The following is a 25,050-nucleotide window of genomic DNA, read 5'->3' as shown; positions in this document are numbered from 1 at the left end:
TCTGCTAGAACTAGACACTCTGTCTTTAACTAGTCCCATGCTCACTCTGATAGAACTATACACCCTGTCTTCAACTAGTCCCATGCTCACTCTCTGCTAGAACTAGACACTCTGTCTTCAACTAGTCCCATGCTCACTCTCTGCTAGAACTAGACACTCTGTCTTTGTGTGATAAAGTCCCCTTTCCAATGAGATGGAACACTGGCAAATGAGAAGCCAGTGAACCAGAATAACTATTCTAAACCCTAATCTCAATGTTACCATCAATAAACAAACCAAGCCCATGTACTTTCCTTGTTTCCCCTGTTCATTCCTATCACAAATCCAATGTATTATGTTCCCTGTTGTTGCCTCCATCTTCCTCGTTGTTCTGGGCCAGGGCTTTGAAATGCAGTTCTTATCAGGATGGGCTTCAATCTCTGCTGTTCAATCATTAAGGAGAATGAGATTTAAAAGTCTCTTCAGAATAGAAACAACTTAGAAAATGCTTTAAGGGCCCCGGTATGCCGTGTGTGTGCGTGTGTGTGTGTGCGCGCACACGCACGCACACGTATGCTTGTTTGCTTCTAGACGAGAGGCTCCAGCTGTGTGCTGGTCATAGTGGTTCATTCAGGGACCTTTGTGTTGTTGGACCTCTGTGCTGAATGGCTGTTTACAGTGCAGACCACAATTATTAATGGAGACAATGAAAAGATGGCAGCCGTACCCAGCCCAGCTGAGCTGCAGCTGGACAGAGAGCGTAGAGAGAAACAGAAGCAGACCATTTAGATTAGGGAGTGACTGTTTATCATTCTCTGGGAAGTCTACTTGAGTTAAAGTGACGTACACAGGCTCATTCCGTTATCATCCCCCCAGAGAACTCTGCCAAAAAATTGCTCAATACCGCTGGATAGCAGTGGGCGTGGTTTTCTGGTTCCACTGAAAAACCGGCCATTCATTTTTCCCATAGAGATTTACAAAAATATTAATATCAATTATTTGAAGCCTAGAATCAAGCCATCCAGGATCATGGTGATTCATGACTATAAAACCTTTGATTCTGTGAAAAATAAATATTGAATATTTAATTGTATGATATAATACATTTAATAAACACCCTTTGTTTAGCGGTTTTAATTGTATTTTAATTGAAAAAAGGTTTTTTTCACAAAGATCCTGGATGTCTTGATTCCAAGCTTGAAATAATGTATATACCGGTACATATCTTTGTAAATCTCTATGGGAAAAATGAACGGACGATTTGTCAGTGGAACCAGATAACCACGCCCACTGCTATGCCCCATTGACCCCGAATGACACGCGATGAGGACTCAATGGATACTCACTGTCCACCACGATCTTGCGGTCCGTCCCGTCGTCGTTGATCTGCTGGATGTTGCCAAAGTGGATGTCGCTGAAGAAGATGCGGTTGGCTCCCTTCCCCCCGCCGCCGTGGTAGTCGAAGCTGAGCGCGATGACGTTCTTCATGTGGTCGGGGTCCTCGAAGGGCTTGATGGGCGCGTTCAGGTTGGTCTCGTCCGACAGGTGGATGCTCTTCAGGATGGTGCGCTCCGAGTACAGCAGGTAGCCGTCGTAGTCGCGGCAGCCGCGGTTGTCCTCGGCCAGCATGCCGTGGGCGCAGGCGCAGGTGCGCTCGGCTCCGCCGCGGTACAGGCACAGCTGCTCGCAGCCGCCGTTGTTGTCCTTGCAGACGTTGGTGCCTGAGGGGAAGAAGACATGTCACGCTCTGCTTAGGACCGCATGTTGTCAACCCATTTAGACCTGAGAACTGATTCACCAAATGTCTTCGAAATCAGGACAGTTTTCTGAAAAACCCTATGTTTCTATGTCAGTCGTAGATCTGCTATTTTTCAATAGCTAAAGTATAACATAATGCTAAAAACACCAAAAGGGGTTCCCGTGTTGAATGGGTTAAGAGAACGAGAACAATGTGTTTCTGTAAATTCCCGGGGCTGATGGCTAACTTGGGTGGCGGTGGGGAAAGGGTTAACCCATTTTGACCTGAGATCAGATTCTAAAAATGTCTTGTCATTCGATTTTTCAAAAATAGCAGACCTACAAGCTCGTAGCGCGCCACTCGGTGGCGCGCTATGAGCTTGTAGATCTGCTATTTTTCAATAGCTAAAGCATAACATAATGCTAACACCAAAAGGGGTTCCCGCCCAAAATGGGTTAAATCTGTTATTGTGTGTGCGTGTGTGTTCTCAGCAGTCTGCTACCTTGCTGTCTGGCTCTGTTGAAAACCTTGATGTCTTTCAGCTGTACACCGATGCCGGTCCTGAGCTGGACCGAATCCGTGGCGTTGTCTTTGTTGCCTCTCTTGATGGAGCCATTGGCATGAGTCCTAGGGGACAACACAAACATGACATTGAATGTTAATTTAACACATGATTCAAATACATTCATGCATTTCAGGTAGTAGTAACCCAGATGTCTATACTAGCACACCTCTTTTCCCCTCTAGTTTCCCCTCTACACACAATATATCTTTGCCGAAAATAATACAAGCTCCAAACGTGTGGCATTGTGACGTGAGCTTGTAAAGTGGCTATTTTCGCCGAACGTTTGCCCCAGAATAGATAGGGCAGCTAGGTTTGAAGTGTTGAGGACGGATGTATAGCTGGATGGCTGCTCAAAGGTTGGTGGAACAAATGAAGGCATGAATAGATGAAGCTGGACAGAGTACTGACCGGTCACTCCAGTAGATGTACTCCTCAAAGACGGACACAGCGAACATGTCCATGTTGTTGTTGTTCAGAACCAGCTCCCTGTTCTCTCCCGTCTCCAGGTTGATACGCTCGATCTTGTCCGTCCTGGCGTCGCACCAGTACAGAAGACCCTCCTGGATGGGAACACCACCACATACACAACACAATCAGTTTGAGTTGAAAAAATACATACAAAAATGAAGCGGACAAAGAATAAATCTCTCGATATATACAGAACATCATTTATTTGTTTGTTTTGCATTTGGTTGTTTTCCCTGAAGCTTTATTTCAAAAGATTTTTATTGTTTGCATTATGCAAAAGAACTAAGATAAGACCTTTATTGAACCGCCTGGGGAAATCAGGTGCCAAAGACAGTACGTCAGTTAAGAACAGATTACAGGTTACAAGGAATCTGTTTAAAACTAAACTAACTAAACTAAAAACTAAACTATAATCATCCCCCAATCTCAGAATCACTTGGCTAATTTTACTTTTCAATTATGAATAAATAGATATATAAAATAAATGATTCGCCGATGGGTTCCCGAAGCTGATAAACAAGGTGTGACAAGGTGGTATTCCAGACCTCGTAGTCGATGGAGATGCCATTGGGCCAGCTGATGCTGTTGTTGACCATGACCAGTCTCTGGGATCCATCCAGGCGAGAGCGCTCGATCCGGGGGTACTGACCCCACTCAGTCCAGAACAGATACCTGGGCACAAGAACAGAACCAATGGGTTAAAGCCCTGGTTCTCCACATGTTCAGCTTGTGAATACCCAAAAATAATCATAATTGAACTGGGGACACCCCCCCTCCCACCCTGATAAACACTTGGAATTGTAGGAGTCGAGGCGTTACATTTTAGTTTGACTTACCCTTTCACTGGGTGGACAGTGATGGCACGTGGCTTGTCCAGACCCTGGGAAATGACCACATAGCGGAAGGAGCCATTCAGCCTGGCCACCTCGATCACGTCAAAGCCCTGGTCAGTCCAGTATATATTCCCTAGAAAGATTGAACGTTGCTCGTTGATGTGAGAGATTCTTTGTCTTTGTCACACATTAGAAGTTGGACAGTGTATATAGGATTTAACACATGTTTTAAGCTGGCTATTCAAAAATAGCAGATATACAAGCTCACAGCAAGCTTGTACATCTGCTATTTTTGAATAATCTTGAAAGTGCGATTAATCGGAGGAACCTACAATGATTTAGAAGGCATTTGTAGAATCGGCCTCAGAATGGTTTAACTAAATAGCTACATCCAGGAAAATGTTTACACACTACAGATAAATGAACACTCAGGGTTTTACTCTGCGTATATACAGTCGGTATTATATTTTGTATTCTGCTGGGTTCTCACCTGCTATCCAGTCGACGGTGATGCCCTCCACTCTTCCGATGCCGTTGGTGACCACGTCCTCCCTCCAGGTCTGGTCTCTCTTGGCCCTGCTGATGGTGCTCAGGCCCATGTCCACCCAGTAGATGGTGTCATTGTCTGGGGGACGAGGGGGGACAGGGGGACAGACAGGGACACATTAGAGGTGGTACTAACAACACGCCGATGGTGCTCTGGCCCATGTCCACCCAGTAGATGGTGTCGTTGTCTGAAACGCCACAGCAGCTTAAACATTCAATCTCTTGCCTATACTGCTCTGCTAGGGCACCGATTCCCAAACAGCAGGCCGGGAGTGGAGTAAATATATCCACTTTTATTAGTTTCCTACATTTAAAAATTAAATATCATATATTATTTAAAAAAATAAAAAGGTTTAGACAAAAAAACATCACAACTTTTCATCAATTAAAAACAATTCCAACATTGAAAGTATTTCATGAATATAAACTAAAAGAATACAAAAAATAAATCGAAAATAAAAATGTAAAACATTTAAGGGATGAAAATAGCAAATTTCTCTGTTGGGCTTGAGTTAAACATTTGGGAACCAAGAGAGCTGTAAAAACCAAACGCCACGAGCAGACAAATCACATTACTGTTTAACTCACCAGCATGGAAGTCGATGCCAACAGCCAGAGAGGTGCCAGAGACCGGCACCAGGGCGTCAGACTTGTCTGCAGGGTCCAGTGGGATTCCTCTGATGCCCTCGTGGACAGAGTAAAGCAGGAAAGAGCCCATACCTTCAAAGACACAAATAGTAGAACAGATTGTGTATTCAGCTTTCTGCTTCCAGGCACACATTGAATCCATCGCCAAATCGACCTTTTTACCACCTAAAAAACCCCCACTGCGGGCCATGCTCTCAGATTCAATTCACCCATACCTTCATCACCGCTTGTCTTGACTATGGCAACGGAGTCTGGTTCCCAGTAAAGCCCTGGACAGACTCCAGGACAGACTCAGCTGCCTGCCAGGGTTCTCGTCCACACCAACCCTGGCAGGACATCACCCCCCCACCCTTATCCACCTGCACTGGCTCCACACCACCTCCTCCTCCTCCTCTCCGACAAATCTCTCTGTGCCCTTGTTTCTGATCTCTCTGCAGTCTACGGCCCAGCATCCAAACTTTTGGTGACAGAGCCTTCAGTATGGCAGCCCCCCCCCCCCCCCCCTTCTGGAACTCTCTCCTGACAAGAGATTTAATGCCCCAATGCTGGACACTTTGCCAGCTGACGCATTTGATCTTTTAGTTTAGTTCTCTTTATTTTGGTCTAAACAAAGCATCCTTGGGTTTCTTGAAAGACTAAAGAGCTACGTCATTATTATTATTAGTAAGGGCAACCAGACTAAAGTTATTGTCACACTTTCTTCTTCTGGAGTAACCTACCTACCTTCCGCTGTGATTGGCCGAGCTTTGCATAACGTTTGTAGAAGCTAGTTGGTTACGTAACCAATCTATGTTTTACAATCGTTTATAAAGACATAAATTCCCTTGCAGGGGCAGAAGACCAAACTATTCAAGCGTTATAGAAATTTTCAAATTACTTTTCAAGAGAGTCAAGGAAAATTGGACAGAGGTTGTAGCAAAGGGTCAAAAGACCAATTATTAAAGCGTTACAGAATTTCCAAATCACTTAAAGGAAGGACACATGGACCAAGACAGGGCTAACCTATGTAAGCGACTGCGGCAACCACACTTTTCTAGTTATCATCATTATTATTATTGTATCTTCTTTTTATGTATGTCTCTATGTGTGGATCACGGATCATTGCGTACCTTCACAGGACTGCTGTCCAGTCTTAAGGCTGTATCCAGCGGTACACATACAGGCTCTGGTGGTGGGCGACGTGGGCAGACACAGCTGGGAACAGTCTCCATTGTTGTTACTGCACAGGTTAATGCTGGCTATGAAAACAAATGGAAGAGCATATCAGAGAGCGATCAGTTGGAAACCAGACCTGGGTTAAATAATGTTCACAAATTAGAGTGTGAACATTATTGCAAATGTTTTCTTAGCTTTGTGGCAGTGTTCAAGGCTAAGCAGCACCAGATGGAAGTATTAGTTAAACTCATTATTGCGCTTTTTCTCTGTAAAATAATTACTTATGCTGCTACGATATATTATACACAATATGTAACAATAAAGACCACTTTGAACTTGAACCTCAGATATGAAACTGATCGCAGAAATAAAAAAGGTATAGTCAATTGATTCAACTGATTTTACAATTAATACATATTATTTTCCTCTTACACACACGTTGTGCTGTCATATGCGACAAAAGCTAACTACAGTATCAAGTATTTACAAATGCTTTATGAACCCAGGCCTGAAAGAAGCCATAATAAATAGCCAAAAACTCCTCATCAAGTTGTCTTACGTTTCTGCACCTCCTCGTCATATATTCTCATGTGCATCATGGGAGAGGTGTTGTTGCGCAGCACCTTCCAGTTCCCCCCATCCTTCTTATCACAGGTTCCTATCTGGTCAGTTCCCTGGTCTGCCCACCACAGCTTGTCACCTATAGACACATGAACATGACGTTACATCTGTTTACTGCTACAAGGTCATGGAGACCAATGAGGCAATGTTGCTGATTCCTGCTCAAGGACACTTCGACACCAACTCTGGGGGAGCCCGGGATCGAACTGGGAACCTTGAGGTTCCCATCTGGCCGCTCTACCGGCCACTCTACCCCCTGAGCCACTGCCGCCCCAACTAGATTTAGTTATGCGCCGGTGCCGCTCGCTGGAAAAATAGACGATCTACAACTCAAATGTTTGGTGTTTAAAGATTTAATTGCGTATCTGTCGTGGAACATCGGAACATTATGAATACAATTTAAAAAAAATAACAATAAACAGGCCTGACACTGAGCGCAGCTAAGAAAAAAATTAACAGACAAGAAAAATGTCACATGGAAAATGACAACACGGACCTCAAGAAACCGTCCTTACCCATGATGGCCAATGCGGTCGCTTTGGTGAGTTTGCCCTTAACCCCCTCCAGGGTCTCCAGACCAGACCCGTCCAGCTTACAGCGGCTGATGGTGCCGTTTCCTGAGCTGACCCAATACAGTTGCTCATTGTCAAAGTCAATAGACAGGCCTGTGTGGAGATAAGGAATATAGTTAGTTTTCATAATACCCCGCCTCTCTTATCTACACTTTCTCATGCCAATTTTAGCACTCGGAGCGCTAATTAGCTTACTCTGAGCCTCTGTGTGATGCAGTAATACATTACACACTAAACAAAAATGGTGCTCAATATAGGTAACAAGCGGTTCTTTGGCTCGAACTCATAGGGGAACCTCTTTTGGCGCTACAAGGGTATAACAAGCACCTTTGTCAAATGGTGCTAAATATAAAAACATTATACAGTATATACTTCTATGAGTGGGTGAAGGCATTTCATACTTCGAATTTATAAAAGTATTGAAGAGCTGTGAATAGCTTTGAAAACATTTAACACTAAAAACGTATACATACTGTATGATTTTGGGGGTCTTTGACATGAAAAACGTTTGAGAACCAGCCTGAAAAGGCTGAGAAGAACCACTGTTACTGTATATACAGTAGCACCATCATCAACCACCCCAATGAATGGATGAAGAACCACCATTCTTGCTCAATCAGCATTATTATCCAGCGATCAGCGATCGGTTTGTTTGCATAGAGTGGAGACACTCACCCACTGGTCCTCGCTGATTGGTGAAGAGCAGGGACCGGTTCCCGCCGTCCATGTTGGCCATGCTGATGTTGTCTCCATCCGTCCAGTATAGCTTCCTGGATGGACACACACACACACACACACACAGTATGATGAGAGATAAGACACACAAGAGGATGGATTGTGGGGTGAGCTGATAAAATCTCCTGGCGGTGTTCCATATCTGTGTTGAGCCCTCATATAGATAGCACTTCACATTATTTGATGTGTGTGAGTGTAAACAGCTCGCTAGCTCTGCCCTGACCTGTCTCAGCTGTGTAAGCAAAATAAAGTGCATCATAAAGGCAGTTGATATCTGGAATAGATTGTTGTGGTGATGACATATTTTTTGCAGGCTATAACCCCAGAAGTGGCTTCCGCCCATGAGCAGATTTCCAAGGGATTTTCTTTTTTTTCTTTTAATTAAGAAAATGTGCTCCGTAGCAAAACAAACGCTGATGATATTCCACCTTTTTGCTCAAACACGTGCAAACCACACGTGCAAATAATACGAGTAAAAAACAACAACACGCATACAGTAAGTTGTTTGATTGTCTTCCAGTTCAGCAAAGACTTTGACATTTGGGTCTAACCACAGACATTATTTTGTGCATACACAGTCCAAATCCTCTTAAATCGCAGTACACAAATGGAACAAATGTTTTTGTTCTTCGAACGAATACCCCTTTGGCATTATTATTCGCATTCGTTATTTATCTTAAGGATTTATTGTTTTGTTTTGCTTATTCTTTTTCCGTATGTTATTCGTGTGCTTTTATTTTGTATTTATATAATAAGAAAAAGGAAAAAATCATCTAGCTGCGTATTGAGCATACAGCCTGTAACACTGGCCTATTCCTTATTGTATGCAGACAATCATGCAGCAGCACTCACCGCAGCAGAGGGTGCAGCACCAGACAGTCTGGATGACAGACAGTGTTCTAACACTCACCCCAGCAGAGGGTGCAGCACAAGACAGTCTGGATGACAGACAGTGTTCTAACACTCACCCCAGCAGAGGGTGCAGCACCAGACAGTCTGGATGACAGACAGTGTTCTAACACTCACCCCAGCAGAGGGTGCAGCACCAGACAGTCTGGATGACAGACAGTGTTCTAACACTCACCCCAGCAGAGGGTGCAGCACTCACCCCAGCAGTGGGTGCAGCACCATAACACTCACCCCAGCAGCGGGTGCAGCACCATAACACTCACCCCAGCAGTGGGTGCAGCACCAGACAGTGTTCTAACTCACCCCAGCAGAGGGTGCAGCACCAGACAGTGTTCTAACTCACCCCAGCAGAGGGTGCAGCACCAGACAGTGTTCTAACACTCACCCCAGCAGAGGGTGCAGCACCAGACAGTCCGGATGACAGACAGTGTTCTAACACTCACCCCAGCAGAGGGTGCAGCACCAGACCGTCCGGATGACAGACAGTGTTCTAACACTCACCCCAGCAGCGGGTGCAGCACCATAACACTCACCCCAGCAGCGGGTGCAGCACCATAACACTCACCCCAGCAGCGGGTGCAGCACCATAACACTCACCCCAGCAGAGGGTGCAGCACCATAACACTCACCCCAGCAGCGGGTGCAGCACCATAACACTCACCCCAGCAGAGGGTGCAGCACCATAACACTCACCCCAGCAGCGGGTGCAGCACCATAACACTCACCCCAGCAGAGGGTGCAGCACCATAACACTCACCCCAGCAGAGGGTGCAGCACCATAACACTCACCCCAGCAGAGGGTGCAGCACCATAACACTCACACCAGCAGAGGGTGCAGCACCAGACAGTGTTCTAACACTCACCCCAGCAGAGGGTGCAGCACCAGACAGTCTGGATGACAGACAGTGTTCTAACACTCACCCCAGCAGCGGGTGCAGCACCAGACAGTGGGGTTTATCCAGACCCTGGATGACAGCGTTCTTGAAGGAGCCGTCCAGTCTGGCCACGTTGATCTGCTTCCTGTTGGCGTCGTAGCTGGTCCAGAAGAGGTTTCTGGACACCCAGTCCACTGCCAGGCCGTGAGCGTTGGGGAGGTCTGCAGAGAAGCGTGGGAAAGGTTTTATTTAGGGTAGACAGCAGTACTGTAGCGGCAGAATCTTTCACTTTGCAATGTCTATACGTTGTACAGCACTTTGTGACCTTGTCTAGAAAGTTGATATATAAATAATCTACACTAAAAAGCAAGGGAAACCATTACATATATTTGAAGAAAACAAACGTGTTAAATGAGACCGTCTGCATAATGACTACTTTTGGTACTTTAAAGGGGAATACCACTCATTTTCAATATGGGGTCATGTGATCAGTGACATCACAAAGTTGTACTCTTTGGCCTGCAGACAAGCCTGCACAATGGCTGGGCATTTCTTTTTGTATTATTTCCACACAACCCTAAGGTATATTAATGGCATAGTTCAATGCGTGGTATTCTCCTTTAAGTATATTTTGATGCCAATATCCTTCTTTGTACTTCATTCATTTGTACCTCATGTACTTCATTATTGTACTCGTAACTATTTCTACAACAGGGTATATTGATACTTTTACTTAAGTACAAAATGTGAGTGACTTCTCCCATCACTGAAGAGAAGATAACCCTCCCCCGGCAGCATCGTTGTTGTTCTTCTTCTTACCAGCAGACACCACGGTCTCGACGCCCGTGCCGTTGATGAAGGCCCTCTTGATGGTCTGCGTGCGAACGTCCGACCAGTAGATGCGGTGCTCCACGGCGTCGTAGTCCACCACCGTCACGTTGTCGATGTCGGGCACGGTGAAGGAGATGATGTAGTTGTAGTACGGGTTGTCGATGTCCACGCCGCGGATCTCGATCTGACGGGCGTACAGGAGGAACTTGCGCGACTCTGACGAGAGGGAAGGAGACGAAGAAAAACATTCAAGTTGACGATTAATTGTGTCACAAATAATTTGCGATTAAAGATATAATTGTGTTTCCGGCATTCTACCCTGGAACATATGAATGAGAATTAAAATCGTTTGCTCTGTAATCAAAACTTGCACCGGGCAGATAGGACAAATTAACTTACAATTACTGACATATTTAACCGTCTCAGTGCCACATGACGCCTTATGACGCCTCCCCCTTATTAATGTAATACTTATTTATAAAAATAGTGGAAATAGCTGATATATTTCTGCTTGCTTTACGATTATGACGATGATGCAAAATAATTGCACGATTGTAACAATTGTGACAGGCCTAAGAGTGAGAAAACAAAACTTGCACGTCTATCTAATTTTTTTAGATAGACGTTTTGGAGCAAACACAGCATGCGGGCAATCGACTTGATTATTCCCAGTACTGACTCACTGCCCAGCACCTTCTAATGGACGTGCGTGTGACTACACTTTTCCACCAACATCTAAACACTGAGAACGGCGATGTCAGTGTTCCAGATCGTGTCTGATTCCAAACACTAATCTCTCTTGCTGAGTGAGTCATTGCTGGTTCTAAATGGTGATGGCGCTAAGCAGTGAGCACAGAGGAGACAGTCTGTTCCACGGAGCCAATAAGAGTTGATTTGAACGGTGGACATGACCCAGTTTTTGAGAGAGACCCAGTTAGGCTGTGCACGTATTCCTTGCAATTGCCCCCGTTAATGGGAAATACATTGGAGGCCCTCGACACCAATTATCCTCAAATCTACACTTGCCTAAACAAAGGATGGACTGCCAAATTGACCAATTAACTAGAAAGGTGCTGCACTTAGTGGAATGCATATCTCAACCAGGCCGAGAAGTCAATATTTGGACAAGTCTATGACATCAATCCTCTATGATTTATCTATTCTATGACGTCTGACTTCATATTTGGTTTCAGCTCGATCCATTATAATATTTTATGTAAAAGTTTTTTTTAAATCACGTTAAAGCAAACATTAAAAGTCCATAGTCATGGCTGCTACAAACATGACGTCAAAAGGGAGGTCCTGTTTTTTGGGGGGTATAAGAGTAGACTTGGCTGGGGCACGGTGGCACAGTCGGTAGTGCTGTCGCCTCACAGCTAGAAGGTCCTGGGTTCGCTTCCCACTGTGGGCGCGTTCTCTCCTCCTCAGTACCCATACCCAAGGCGGGGTTGGCGAAAGGGCCTTTCTGTGTGGAGTTTGCATGTTCTCCCCGTGTCCCTTAATTAAGGTAGGTACCCTCACAAGAAACATGCAGTAATCCTGGTCTCTAAACTACCTCCCCCTGGCCAGCCGGGGCGCCTGATCAAGGGGAAAGGAACTGGTCGGAATAACGCCCGGAACGCCCCTCCACGTGCCCCCTGTCAGGTGAAAAGAAGCAGCTTGGACTTCTCATGCATAGAAGGAAGCATGAGGTCAGTCCGCTGGCCCTCCAGGTTGGCAGAGGAAGTGTAGCGCCCAGGATTACATTAGATAATTGACACTGGGTGAAAAAAATGGTTTGCAAAATCGTGGGATAAAAATGATATACTGTATTAAAAAATACACATGTCATTTCATGCGTGTTTGCACACAGAGTATGAAGCGTGATATGCACATGTGCGCACCCACACCTACTGCCCATGTACATAAACATGTACAAACCCACCCACACCTACTGCCCATGTACATAAACATGTACAAACCCACCCACACCTACTGCCCATGTACATAAACATGTACAAACCCACCCACACCTACTGCCCATGTACATAAACATGTACAAACCCACCCACACCTACTGCCCATGTACATAAACATGTACAAACCCACCCACACCTACTGCCCATGTACATAAACATGTACAAACCCACCCACACCTACTGCCCATGTACATAAACATGTACAAACCCACCCACACCTACTGCCCATGTACTGTACATAAACATGTACAAACCCACCCACAAACAGCAATCCCAAATCTGACTTAATTGTGCCCTACGTCCCACTCAGAGCTCTACGGTCCAGCTGCTGCTGGTCGAGCCTACGACCAACAAGAGAAGTAGGGGTGACCGTGCCTTTACGGCTGCGGGCCCCAGGCTCTGGAATGCACTGCCTTTCACCATCAGATCTGCCCAGTCGATCGGTGTTTTTAAATCCTTACTCAAAACCCATCTGTTCTCCCATGCCTTTAATTGCTCTTGAGTTCCCTTTTCTACTTTTTATTGTTGCTCTTTGTCTACGTATGCTATTGTTTTTTATTTTTTGCCTTCAATGTCATGTTGTATTTTGTATTTTTATTTGTTCTTGTTCAGCACTTTGGTCGGCCTTTGGCTGTTGGAAATGTGCTTTATAAATAAAGTTTGATTGATTGATTGATTGATCCCTTTCAAACCATCGCACATCATCCAAGTACAACAATGAACGAAGGGGTCTTTAAATTGGCAGATATCAGCCAAGACAATGAAATAATGAAATGGAGATTAAATGGATACACCACACAAGCAATGGACGAGTATTCTGGTCTGGTATCATGGGAGATGAAAGCCTGATGCTGCTGATGCCAGGCTGTCATATAACACTGAGAAAAGATTCCCACAGAGAAACGGCCTGTCTCTTGAGACATCAATGTGTGTGTGTGTGTGTGTGTGTGCGTGTGTGTGTCTGCGTGCGTGTGTCACAACTATTAATTGTGTCCTTACCAGTGGTATTAGGTATTTTGTTTTTTTTTGTATTTCCAATTTTCAGTACTTTTACTTCTACTGCACTACATCTCAGAGGCCAATATTACAATTTTATTCCACTACAGTTATTTGAAAACCATTGATACTTTGTTACTTTGTAGATTTTGATTATTATTAGAAAACACACTAACCACTCCAGCCTTATATATTGCGACCATTGGAAAATAGTAGATCTACAAGCTCATGATGCGACCCATTGTGAGCTTGTAGATCGGCTATTTGCAAAAGATTTCTTTATACATTGTGAAATGGGACATTCTGCACAATGATCAGTTGAGCACGATTCCTTTCCTCCATACTTTGATGGCAATACTTTTACTCGAGTACATTTTGAATACCAGGCATTTCCACATTGCAGTATTGTTGCTTTTACTCAAGTAAAGAAATGTAGTACTTTTTCCAGCACTGGATGAAAGCCTGATGCTGATGCCAGGCTGTCATATAACACTGAGAAAAGATTCCCACAGGGACTGTCTCTTGAGGTACATCAGTGTGTGTGTGTGTGTGTGTGTGTGTGTGTGTGTGTGTGTCTGTGTGGGAGACAGACTGTTGTGTCCTCACTGTACCTTTGCAGGTGCGTTTGTCAGGCTGTAGCTTCATGAGGTGTGGGCAGGCGCAGGCGTAGGTCCGGTTGAAGTTGATGAGACACAGGTGGGAGCAGGGACTCTTTCCCTCAGCTCCCTCACACGGATTGGGAGCTGTGTGTGTGTGTGTGCGTGTGTGTGTGTGTATGTGTGTGTGGGAGACAGAGAGAGAAAACAGACAGACCTCGTTAAAACTGACACAGAGGAAAACACATCATGGCTGTCACGATTTAAGTTGTAGTACAAATAATTGCGTTTAATGGTTTAATTGTCTTTTTGGCAGTGAACATTGGAACATTTTTTATTTGCGTTTGTCCTTTTAAGCTTCGTAATGACAAATAAATTAAATATCCAAAGAAATCATTCATATTGAATAATTTTATACTAATAACAAAGGTGTCACGAAGTGACGCATCGCAACCTTGCAGATCTGCTATTTTTTTTATATGTTTGAAAATATAAGAACATTTTTCAACATAAATGATTATGCAAAAATAATTGAGATTATCTTAAATAATTGCTTAGGTGGTTTTACTGTATGTAATAATTGTGACAGGCCTATAAACACATTGTTATGCAAGTGTACGGTATGCCCCAGTGGTCCTCATACGACGCACGGTTCCACGGGTTTTGCTGTGAAATGATGGAAGGCAGCAATGGGTATGGCCTGTCCGGACACAATGGACCTCTCAATCAACAGGGCAGTCAGTCAGAGAGAGCAAGAACCAGACAACAATGTAGAAAAACAAATTGTCAACTAGTCTTTTTCAGAGTGCTGCTCGGTTCCCTGTCATCACAATGGAGACTGGCAGTGCAATCTCAAAAATGTTCCTGCATCAAATCACACCGTATGTGTCTTTCCCACACACACACACACACACACACACACACACACACCTTAGGACACCCGAGCCACTGATTCCTATTATGGCGAGGTGACGCTGCTACAATGTGACAGAACAGCAGAACAATCGCGATAAGCCCGTATCTCTGCCCTGAGGTCTTTCTTTGTGATCAAAACGTGACACACGGTGGGCGTTTCGTTTGTTATTTTATTTTATTCATCCCCATCAACCGCTGCCGGGGGATTCAGCGAACAGCGAGGTGTCCTTTTGATCAACCAACCACACAGCAGGAGGTGGCCCTGAATGGCCCGCCAGCGTGACGAGACAACAGCACTTAAAGCTGTGAAAAGGTCAGCTTGTCTGCGAGGATTGGGGTTGTGAATCTACACGGCCAGCAGCGGTGCTCTGTGAACCCTGCCTCCTCTGCTCTCCCTGCCCTTCAACTTGAAGCACTAAAAAAAGGAAAAAAAAGAAATAAAAAAACCTGGAGCACTAAAAAAAGAAGGAAAAAAAAGAAATAAAAAAACCTGGAGCACTAAAAAAAAGAAGGAAAAAAAAGAAATAAAAAAACCTGGAGCACTAAAAAAAGAAGGAAAAAAAAGAAATAAAAAAACCTGGAGCACTAAAAAAAAGAAGGAAAAAAAAGAAATAAAAAAACCTGGAGCACTAAAAAAAAGAAGGAAAAAAAAGAAATAAAAAAACCTGGAGCACTAAAAAAAAGAAGGAAAAAAAAGAAATAAAAAAACCTGGAGCACTAAAAAAAAGAAGGAAAAAAAAGAAATAAAAAAACCTGGAGCCTGCAGCGCTGACACTTGGGCGTCCGTGTCGTGACTACAGACAACGGCAGCATGTGCATTTTAACCCTTTAGACCTGACAAAACAGATTCTAATTTCATTTAATGTCTTCTAAATCCTGACAGCTTTCTGAAAAACCTTTCTGTGTCAGTGGTGCTCAACCTCCCCCCTCTGGGGACCCAAGCAGCGATGCAAATGCCACAATAACAAAACCCAGTGCGGAACTCTGTTCAAGTGATTCTGGCTGTACATCACTGCCATCTTGGATTCAGAGAACAAGATGTGGGTGCGACCGTGCGGCGTGTGTGTGTGTGTGTGTGTATGGTGTGTTTCTGCCTCACGCTCCCGTGCAGCACCTACCCTGCGGCTGTCTGGACGGGTGGTAGACCTGCAGGTCAAAGGGCTGCGTGTTGGTGCGCTGGACCACGGTGACGTTTCCCCCCGTCCACTTGTTGGCCTTGGCCAGCGTGTTGGTCCTCCAGTCCGTCCAGTACACCTCCCCGCCGTACATGGTGACCGCGAAGGGGTGGGACAGGTACTCGTGACCCCGCAGCACCTCGATCAGGCCCGAGCCGTCGTACAGAGCCGAGTAGATGGCGTCCGACCTGGAGAAGACAGAAGAGATGCCATGGTACAGGAGGGGACGGATGAGTGGAAATCAGTGGTTTTCAACCAGTGGTCCTCCAAATTAGACCCTTATTAGATCTTTAACTTGTGAGAGCGTAAAATGAAACCAAATGGACCCTCAAGAGTCAAATTATTGTAAAAGGACCACTTCACCACTTTTCAACCTACCTTCATATAACTAGAACCTCACTAATGTTCATGATAAAATGCCACAGTTTTTGTTTTACTCGGTCTGTGTCTCATAGGAAGGCTGTGGGCAGTTCAGAAACCTGTCCACCAGTGACATCATCAATGGAGAATCCAAGAAGCTAATAGATACTGCAGGCTTTCTATTCCTGAAAAGTTGCAATGTGATAATGGAAACCATCGTTCTCACGATAATACAAATCTAAATATTACAACAACAAAAAAAAGCCTAACTATGATGTCACTGGTGGACAGGTTTCTGAACTGCCTACAGTCCTCAGTTCAGTTCAGTTCAGTTCAGTTCTATTTTCGGAATGGACGACACACACCATTTCCATTTTTTTTCTTTCTACTTCTTTTGAGTGACCGTTGCTTATGTCCTGTCCAATATCCGCTAGGGAGAAGCCATAGGCTTATCCTCATATGAGACACAGACTGAGATGAACATTAGTGAGGAGTGAGGACCAATTATATGAAGATGGAACGAGGGTGGAGACGACTCATCAATGGCCTACGTATGTTCCAAAAGGAATATAAAGGCCTAAGTAATTATATGAAGATGAGTTGAAAAGTGATCTAGTGGTCCTTTAAACATCTACATTACTTAATTCACATGAAGTCTACACGATTAGAGAATGTAGAAGAATTGTTATTTTGATCAACATTTGCCTGTTATTGCTCCTATGGTGCCAACACCAATACAGCATGGAATTGTGGGCAAATTGTGTTTTCCAACGACAACAAATTATTGTAAGATTTGTGCCTGAGAGGCTAAATCTCATCAAATGGTGGTCCGTGGCTCAGATGCAGAATAAATAATGGACCTTGACATGAAAAAAGGTTGAAAACCACTGGATTAGAGCATAATTGGTCGACTGACTGAATTCAGTGCCCGCTGAACCGCTTCCCGCACATTGTTTCCGTGACCGATGGAATAAATGGCTACCTGGCGTCGATCCAGACGATGCGTCTCTCCATGTAGTCTACGGTCAGTCCGTTGGGCCAGCCTCCGCTGCCCGTCTCCCTGTGGATGGTCCGTCTGCCTTCCCCGCTCATAGACGCTGCCTCTATCCTGGGAAGACTGGCATCCCAGTCGGTCCAGAATAGAATACTGCCAACAACAACAACAAAACAATGTCATAGAACGCTGCCTTTATCCTGGGCAGACTCACTGGCATCCCAGGCGGTCCAGAAAAGAATACTGACAACAACAAAAAACAATGGATGAGAGTGGAGAATGGAGATAGTTTCCACTGCACGGTACAAGCTCAGCTTGCCTTGACTCGCTCGCCTTTTATTGATTTTCCATTGGGCAAAAGTATTATCCACTGTAGTACCGGGTAATTTTTTGTTATCACCTACTTTGAGGTTCCAAGTGTAGCTGAGACGATACCAAACGTTGCTGACAAAACATTGCACACTAACTGTTTGGTCAGAGAGAATTGTCACTACATTGTCACTACTATACTTCATGGAAGCTTCCAAATACTCTACTTTACATTAAAACTAGCCATTAAACTGTATAATGAAGAAAATCTCTATCATTCAAACCCAGGAGATTTCAGTTAACCCATTTTGACCTGAGATCAGATTCTAAAAATGTCTTCTACATCCTGACAGTTTTCTGAAAAAGCTATGTTTCTATGTCAGTCGTTCTTCGATTTTTCAAAAATAGCAGACCTACAAGCTCGTAGCGCGCCACTCGGTGGCGCGCTATGAGCTTGTAGATCTGCTATTTTTCAATAGCTAAAGCATAACATAATGCTAACACCAAAAGGGGTTCCTGCCCAAAATGGGTTAAAAGACAAAAACAGTTACTGTACAACAACATGAATGGCATGTGCATGTTACCCGTCACGGGGGTCCAGGGCGATGGCTCGGGGGTGCTCCACCTCCCCGGCCAGCAGGGTGGTTCTCATGGTCCCGTCCAGCTTGGCCACCTCGATCTGGTCCAGGTTGCTCTCCACCCAGTAGATGTTCCCCGCTATCCAGTCCACCGCCAGGCCCTCTGGCGTGGCCAGCCCATACTGGATGACCACCTCGAAGCTGGTCAGAGCTGATGGTCCAAACGGAGGAAAACCAGAGAGCTTAGAGTCTAAGCCCACTACACCAAGGCATCAGAAATGGTAAATGGCGCATCTATATTGCTTTACATAGACTGTACACACACACACACACACACACACACACACACACACACACACACACACACACACACACACACACACACACACACACACACACACACACACACACACACACACACACACACACACACACACACACACACACACACACACACACACACACACACACACACACACACACACACACACACACACACACACACAGAGTTTGAAACTATGACCATACCCAAACTCCCATACCTATTGGGAGAAATACAACAATGTGCAAACACAGCAGAAAGCTTGGGGAACTGTTGCGATAAAAGAAGGTTAGCCAATGGGACACAAGCACCCTAAGGAATACTATCTGTACCGAGTAGACCGCTAGACCTACAGCACATGTACAGTAAACAGAGCTGCTACCTTTAAACACATCTTAAATCTGAGGCTTTTTGTATATTATTTAAATAAGTCTTGAGAAAGAAATGTATATAACAACGCAATGTGACAGCTCTGTTTACACAATGCTGTACCCCCTCCAACCGTATATACTTTCCCCATTTTCAACTGATTTTATTATTATATGTTGACACTTGCTTTGGCAATGTAAACATACGTTTTCTCATGCCAATGAACCTACTTTGAATTTAATTGAATTGAATTACGTGCTGAATGAAGCATGTGAGGGCGTTAACAGGGACATATATTGTATTCAATGCTCAAATAAGCAACTGCAGTTTTACTTTATTCCGTTTTTCCACAAAAAGCAGCGCTGGGCAGTTTGTCCCCCAGGGACTTTCTCTTTATTGAGATAGATACGGTAGAAGAAGAGCAGAGACAGCATGGGGAGGCACAGGAGGGAATCCTACCTCTGCCATTTCATCCAAAAGGGTAATTCAGACCTCAATGTTTTAACCCATTCTGGGCAGGAAGCCCTTCTGACGTTATAACTTCAGCTTTGAAAAATAGCAGACCTACAAGCTCGTAGCGCGGGCACAAATCTTTGAATACATATTCTTTCAGCACGAACGTTTTCAACTCAAATCTGTGTTTCTGGAGGGTCACTGGAACAACGTATTTTCAGATGGGGGTCGGCGGCCAATTACATATAATTGTTGGGGTCCTTGACATGAAATAGTTTGAAAACCACCGACATTAAAACATAGGTTTTTCAGAAAAGTGTCATGATTTAAGATTAGAAGACATTTGTAGAATGGAGCTCAGGTCTAAATGTTTTAATGCTTAAATGTGTGCTCCGCATCGTACTACAGTGTCGTGGGCCTTAGAGGAATACAGGCGCTCATTTGTCACGTCGACAAGTTGCAAGCTTGTAGGTCGCCAATTTTGGGACCGAACCCTCGTAGATAAGATAGAAGTACGAATACTAGGGCTTATAAAGCGGTTTCGTCTCGTCTCAAATCATTGGTCTCAACTAGGCGTTCAGACAAGCCCACTTATACATAGTGCTGCAATAATAACTACTGTAGCTTTAATGAATGTGACATTCTGTGGCACTTTGGTGCCATTTAATTATTGCTGATTTTAACTGGAACCAACTTTGGTTCTGATGCAGTGTGTCAGCCGCTGGGCTACTGTCACTTGCCTCGCACCACGGTACAGTAAATTAATCCCCCCAGCTAGCACACATGTTTCATTGTAACACCCCCCCCCATCCCCCCCTCCCCCCAAAACACAGGATTGTTTAGAATTCTTTACTCTTATGGAATCAGTCACAGCATGGCACGCACGGCCGGCTCTGTCAATGTGGTTTTTCTACCAACACTTTCTTTCTCAACTCAACCAGCCCACTTCTGAGAAAACAAGCCTGTTTTTCTTTTTACACACACACACACACACACACTCTCTCTCTCTCTCTCTGTACAGTATATCACTTTTTATGTTTTATGTTCTCTCTCTCTCTCTCTCTCTCCATTTCTCATTTCCCAGAAACAACTGGCTGCTCCCATGCAAACTAACTGTGTGTGCGTGTGTGTGTGTGTGTGTGTGTGTGTGTGTGTGTGTGTGTGTGTGTGTGTGTGCGCGCGCATGTGTGCGTGTGTGCGTGTGTGTGCATGCGTGTGTGTGCATGCGTGTGTGCGCGTGTGATCATCTCTGGCTGAGGAGGATCAGACGAGGCCTTCACAAGGCCTTCCACTGGTAATTAGAGGCATGGGCCCTCTTCACAGTTTGCTTATTGGAATGCTGGAGGAGCCACTAGTAGAGCAGCATCAGAGGGGGTGGTGTGTGAGTGTGTGTGTGTGTGTGTGTGTGTGTATGTGTGTGTGTGTGTGTGTGTGTGTGTGTGTGTGTGTGTGTGTGTGTGTGTGCGCGCGCTGCCTTTGTTCAGCCGTTGGCAGCCCTTAGCCCCCGTGTTTGCCCACAGCTCAGGGAGGATGGACCAAAACATCCACAATGAGAAGCAGCAGGAGACGATCTAATGTATGAGTCTCCGTTCTTTATGGTGGCAACAGAGGGGTTGGGTATACGTGGACCTGCTCCGTCGCTGTGCCGCCCACACCATGTGTCTTTTCTGAACGCAGTCACGCACACCGAGCGCTGAGACAAATGGGAAGAGACAAAGCCTTCCGTGTGTGTGCCCCCTAAGTGCTGTGCTGGGAACGCTCTTTGGTGAAAAAGAGAACCTGCGGGTTTGTTTGTGGGGCCCCGTTTCGAAGACTTTTAAAACAGGGTCTGAAATTGCAACCACGTTTTTTGTCGGACCACAACTCATTTTTCATACTTTCATAAGGTTCATAGTCTACGGCCAATAGAGCCAGTAGAGTCTACTGGCTTAACGGAACAAATGAACACAAAATTGCTTTCAATCGGCCATGACTACAAGCCAATTTTAGTCTTTTTCTGAAGGAAAAATCTATTCAAATGATAATGTATCTCGGCCTGGGCCGGCTTAGCAGATCTAGGCACCTAGGCTGGTAATCCAGCATGACAGTGTGTCGCGGGTTTGAGTCCCGATCCAGACGAACTTTGCTGCGTGTCTCCCCCCCCCCCCCCATCTCTCTCCCCGTTTCCTGTCTACCTACTGAACTATCAGTCGCAGCACAATTTACGGTACACCTAATTAGACCTAATACGGCATAATTCAAGGAAAAAAGCCCAAAAATATCTTAAAAAATAAATAAAATAAAATGTATCTCCAAACATTAGGACACCATCGACACCATGATTAACGTTTGGTTTCAGGTTCAAGTTGCAGCTCTCCTGGGAGTCTCACCTCCATTTTCAGACAGCTTCCCACGGTAGATCTTGTCCTCCACCACGTCCGTCCAGTACAGCGTGCTCTGGTTGAGGTGGAAGTCCAGGGCGATGGTGTTCCTCAAGCCCGGCACCAGCACACTGAACTCCCCCTTGTGGAGCTCGATTCTCCTGATCTCGTGGCGGTTGGAGAATATGATGAAAGGCTTGAAGGAATCTGAAGGTGAAACGGCAGGACAGACACATCAGCGCTGAGACACACATCACATGGATTCGTGCTGTAGGGAAGCTACTGTACGATGCAATGCATGTGTTAGAGACGGCAAACATAATGCAGGGAAGAAAGGAAGCAAAAGACGTAAGGCAGGAAGAAAGAAAGAAAGAAAGAAAGAAAGAAAGAAAGAAAGAAAGAACAAACAAACGAACATCGTCATTGAATTCTCCAACTGAATTCCAAAACGTCTATGCGTCTACAGTACGCGTGTCTTTTTAAATGTCCCATTTCAGTCTGCTCACCGGTGCTCTTGCAGCTCTCCATATCGGCTTCCAGCTCCCAGCCCTCGTAGCAGGAGCATTTGACGCTGGATTTCTCCTGTTCGCACTTCTGGCTACACTTGAGGTGTTTGGGGCAGAAGCTCTGGATCTGACAGGTCTTGTTGTCGGCTCCCAGCTCCATGCCCAGGGGGCAGGAACACATGAATCCCTCGCCGGGGATGATGCTACAGTTGTGGCTGCAACCCCCGTTATCTAATGAACACAGGTCTGTGGACGGGAAGAGAGTGGCAGCATGGGGAAAGGGGGGATTTATTTTTGTCACAGTACAATTATCCTAGAATGTGAAAATGTGTCCTCTGTCCCATCTTCAAAAAAATAGGAGCAGTTAACGGTGTCTTTCTCAGAGACACTTCGACACACAGACGGGCCAGGATGCGAACCAGAGACCTGATAGATATACTTGCACCTGTTTTGTACCTCTATTTTTGTATTCATGCTTTGTTTTTGTGTAATTTAGCGCGGGCGGGGCTGTAGCTCCGGTCCGCACTCTATGTGACTGCAGATGTAAATTAGCATCTTTGCTAAATCTGGTGTATTTACATTACATTGATATGCATTATTCATTAATATTAGCCATATTAATATGTCTAAATAAACAAAGTAAAGTAACCGTCGAATCCCTAAACAGCTTTGTTTCCTAATGTAATGTATTCCACTGTCTGCCTGTTTTGTTTTTGTTTCGTGTGGGGACAAATTATGGATGCAAATTAGCATCTTTGCTAAATCCGGTATATTTACGTTGCACACATGTCCATAAATATGCAGCGTCCCGTCTCGAAATAAACAATATAAAGTATAAAGTACAAATAATTTAGACTCCAGTAGTGTTTAAATTACCACAGAGTTTCTCGTCGGAGCCGTCGGGGCAGTCGTCCGTGCCGTCACAGAGCTTCTCGGCGGGCAGACAGATGGAGTCGTTGGTGGCGCAGACGTGGTGGGACAGTTTACACACCAGCGCCTCGCAGTTGTCCTCGTCAGAGTTGTCCTCGCAGTCACTGTCGCCGTCACACACCCAGGCCTTGCTGATGCATCGGGCTGAGGGGACATCGGACAAGTCATAAACAGGGGGGTCACTGCCATGCCATGCTCGCTTGTGGTGGACATTTTTGTCAACATATTTTTTTGCCACGGACATACAAAATGAGCGGACAATAATATCTATAATAAAACACAAAGAGTTGGACCATAACAGGTCAGTAACTCAGAGTGTACAAATGGAACCAAATTTGGTTCCATTTGTACACTCTCAGAGTTAAGGGGGTACTTGCAAATAAAACATTTGAGAACCATATGATGATCAAAATAAGAACATTATAATGGTGTATAAATCAGAAAATCTAAAATTTGCCTCGGACAAGACCAAGTCTTTTCCACAGACATATTTTGTCCGTGTACGGACATGTTGGTGACCCCTGGACATCGTACACACGTCATATACCTTCAACATGCTTCCCTTCTCAACAAGATCACTGCGATATGTGTGCATATTAATATCGTCTTTCATAAATGAGCGCCCTACTCGATCATACTAGGCCGTCACACAAAAGTATCAAAAGCAGCAGATCCGCAAGCTCGAAATGAGAGCTTGTAGATCTGCTTCTTTTGATGCTTCTGAAGCCTGAACAGTAACAGTTTTGGACATAATGAGGTTTCCAGCCGACAGAGCCGATACATAAATCAGGTTCTTTCTGCTCTCGAGGGAAATCATTCCACCGTGAAGGTCAAAACCAATTATCTTTTTCATTCATGTATTCTGTATATCCACATACAAATACAACTCTTTATGTCCCTACATAATTTTTCCCTTTATTTTTTTTTTTTTTTTTTTTTTTTTTTTTTTTACAAAAATACATTTAGATCAACTGATCTCGCATTAAGCAGACAAAATAAACAGTTAGGAAGAGATCTCTGATAAGTCCGATCATCTGGCTAGTGGCTACAGATATCTAGTCCCAACAGGACAACATTATAATAGGCTCAAGACCATTAATCCCCCCCGGTAGGTTGACCGGACGAGGATGTCCGTCCTCACCGGAGTCTCGGCAGCTGAACTTCACCGCTGGGTCGCACATGTGCGTGACGCCTTCGCAGTTGTTCTCGTCGCTCAGGTCCATGCAGTCGGTGTCTCCGTCGCAGCGCCAGCGCATGGGAATGCAGAGGCCGTCCATCCGGCACTGGAACTCGTCCACATGGCAGCCGCCCGGGGGGCGTGTGGCTGCACACCGCAAAACAACAAGGAAGCAAAGTTGTTATTATTATGATGGTTTAGCAAAGCAGCAGAGGCCGCTTGAACTCCACGTGGACCCCGCAACGGTCCATAAACACCGAGGACGATACCGGGAATGAATAACAGGGTTCCTGACATAAGGCCAGGATGTCCTCCCGCGCCAGGTTGATTGATGTCACGCTCAGATTAGAGACGCAGTGATAATGACATCCCTTTCGTGGCAAAGGTGAGCGCCGGGCACAGCTGAGCAGGAAGCGGGGCTGGGACCTTTCAGCGCCCAACACAATATGTGGGAGGAAAGGCAATAGTATTGCTTTTCCTCCACAACTAATGACTTCCAGAAGGAAGGGCCCAGTGTAACCACACGCGCGCGCACACACACACGCACACATATACACACACGCACACACACACAGAG

At 45.0% G+C, this 25,050-nt stretch overlaps 1 protein-coding gene across 1 annotated transcript in view; it reads right to left on the bottom strand.

The window, feature by feature from the left end:
- Positions 1-25,050, bottom strand: part of lrp1ab (low density lipoprotein receptor-related protein 1Ab) — a 177,830-nt gene that overhangs the window by 55,431 nt on the left and 97,349 nt on the right. Inside the window, exons 21-41 of the mRNA XM_079517462.1 lie at positions 24,438-24,620; positions 23,243-23,440; positions 22,367-22,612; positions 21,870-22,067; positions 18,363-18,567; positions 17,458-17,622; positions 16,059-16,303; positions 14,041-14,172; positions 10,464-10,691; positions 9,691-9,865; positions 7,801-7,895; positions 7,069-7,218; positions 6,492-6,632; positions 5,887-6,015; positions 4,718-4,849; positions 4,074-4,208; positions 3,587-3,716; positions 3,296-3,422; positions 2,691-2,842; positions 2,220-2,344; positions 1,326-1,700 (exon numbers count right to left, since the gene is read on the bottom strand). Of these exons, the coding sequence (XP_079373588.1) occupies positions 1,326-1,700; positions 2,220-2,344; positions 2,691-2,842; positions 3,296-3,422; positions 3,587-3,716; positions 4,074-4,208; positions 4,718-4,849; positions 5,887-6,015; positions 6,492-6,632; positions 7,069-7,218; positions 7,801-7,895; positions 9,691-9,865; positions 10,464-10,691; positions 14,041-14,172; positions 16,059-16,303; positions 17,458-17,622; positions 18,363-18,567; positions 21,870-22,067; positions 22,367-22,612; positions 23,243-23,440; positions 24,438-24,620 (3,666 nt within the window). The remainder of the gene's footprint in view (positions 1-1,325; positions 1,701-2,219; positions 2,345-2,690; positions 2,843-3,295; positions 3,423-3,586; positions 3,717-4,073; positions 4,209-4,717; positions 4,850-5,886; positions 6,016-6,491; positions 6,633-7,068; positions 7,219-7,800; positions 7,896-9,690; positions 9,866-10,463; positions 10,692-14,040; positions 14,173-16,058; positions 16,304-17,457; positions 17,623-18,362; positions 18,568-21,869; positions 22,068-22,366; positions 22,613-23,242; positions 23,441-24,437; positions 24,621-25,050) is intronic.

The sequence above is a fragment of the Electrona antarctica genome (assembly GCF_951216825.1).
Source record: "Electrona antarctica genome assembly, chromosome: 2".
NCBI classification, from domain to species: domain Eukaryota; kingdom Metazoa; phylum Chordata; class Actinopteri; order Myctophiformes; family Myctophidae; genus Electrona; species Electrona antarctica.
Note: the sequence above shows the minus strand (reverse complement) of the source record. Positions and strands in the feature narration are given on the sequence as shown.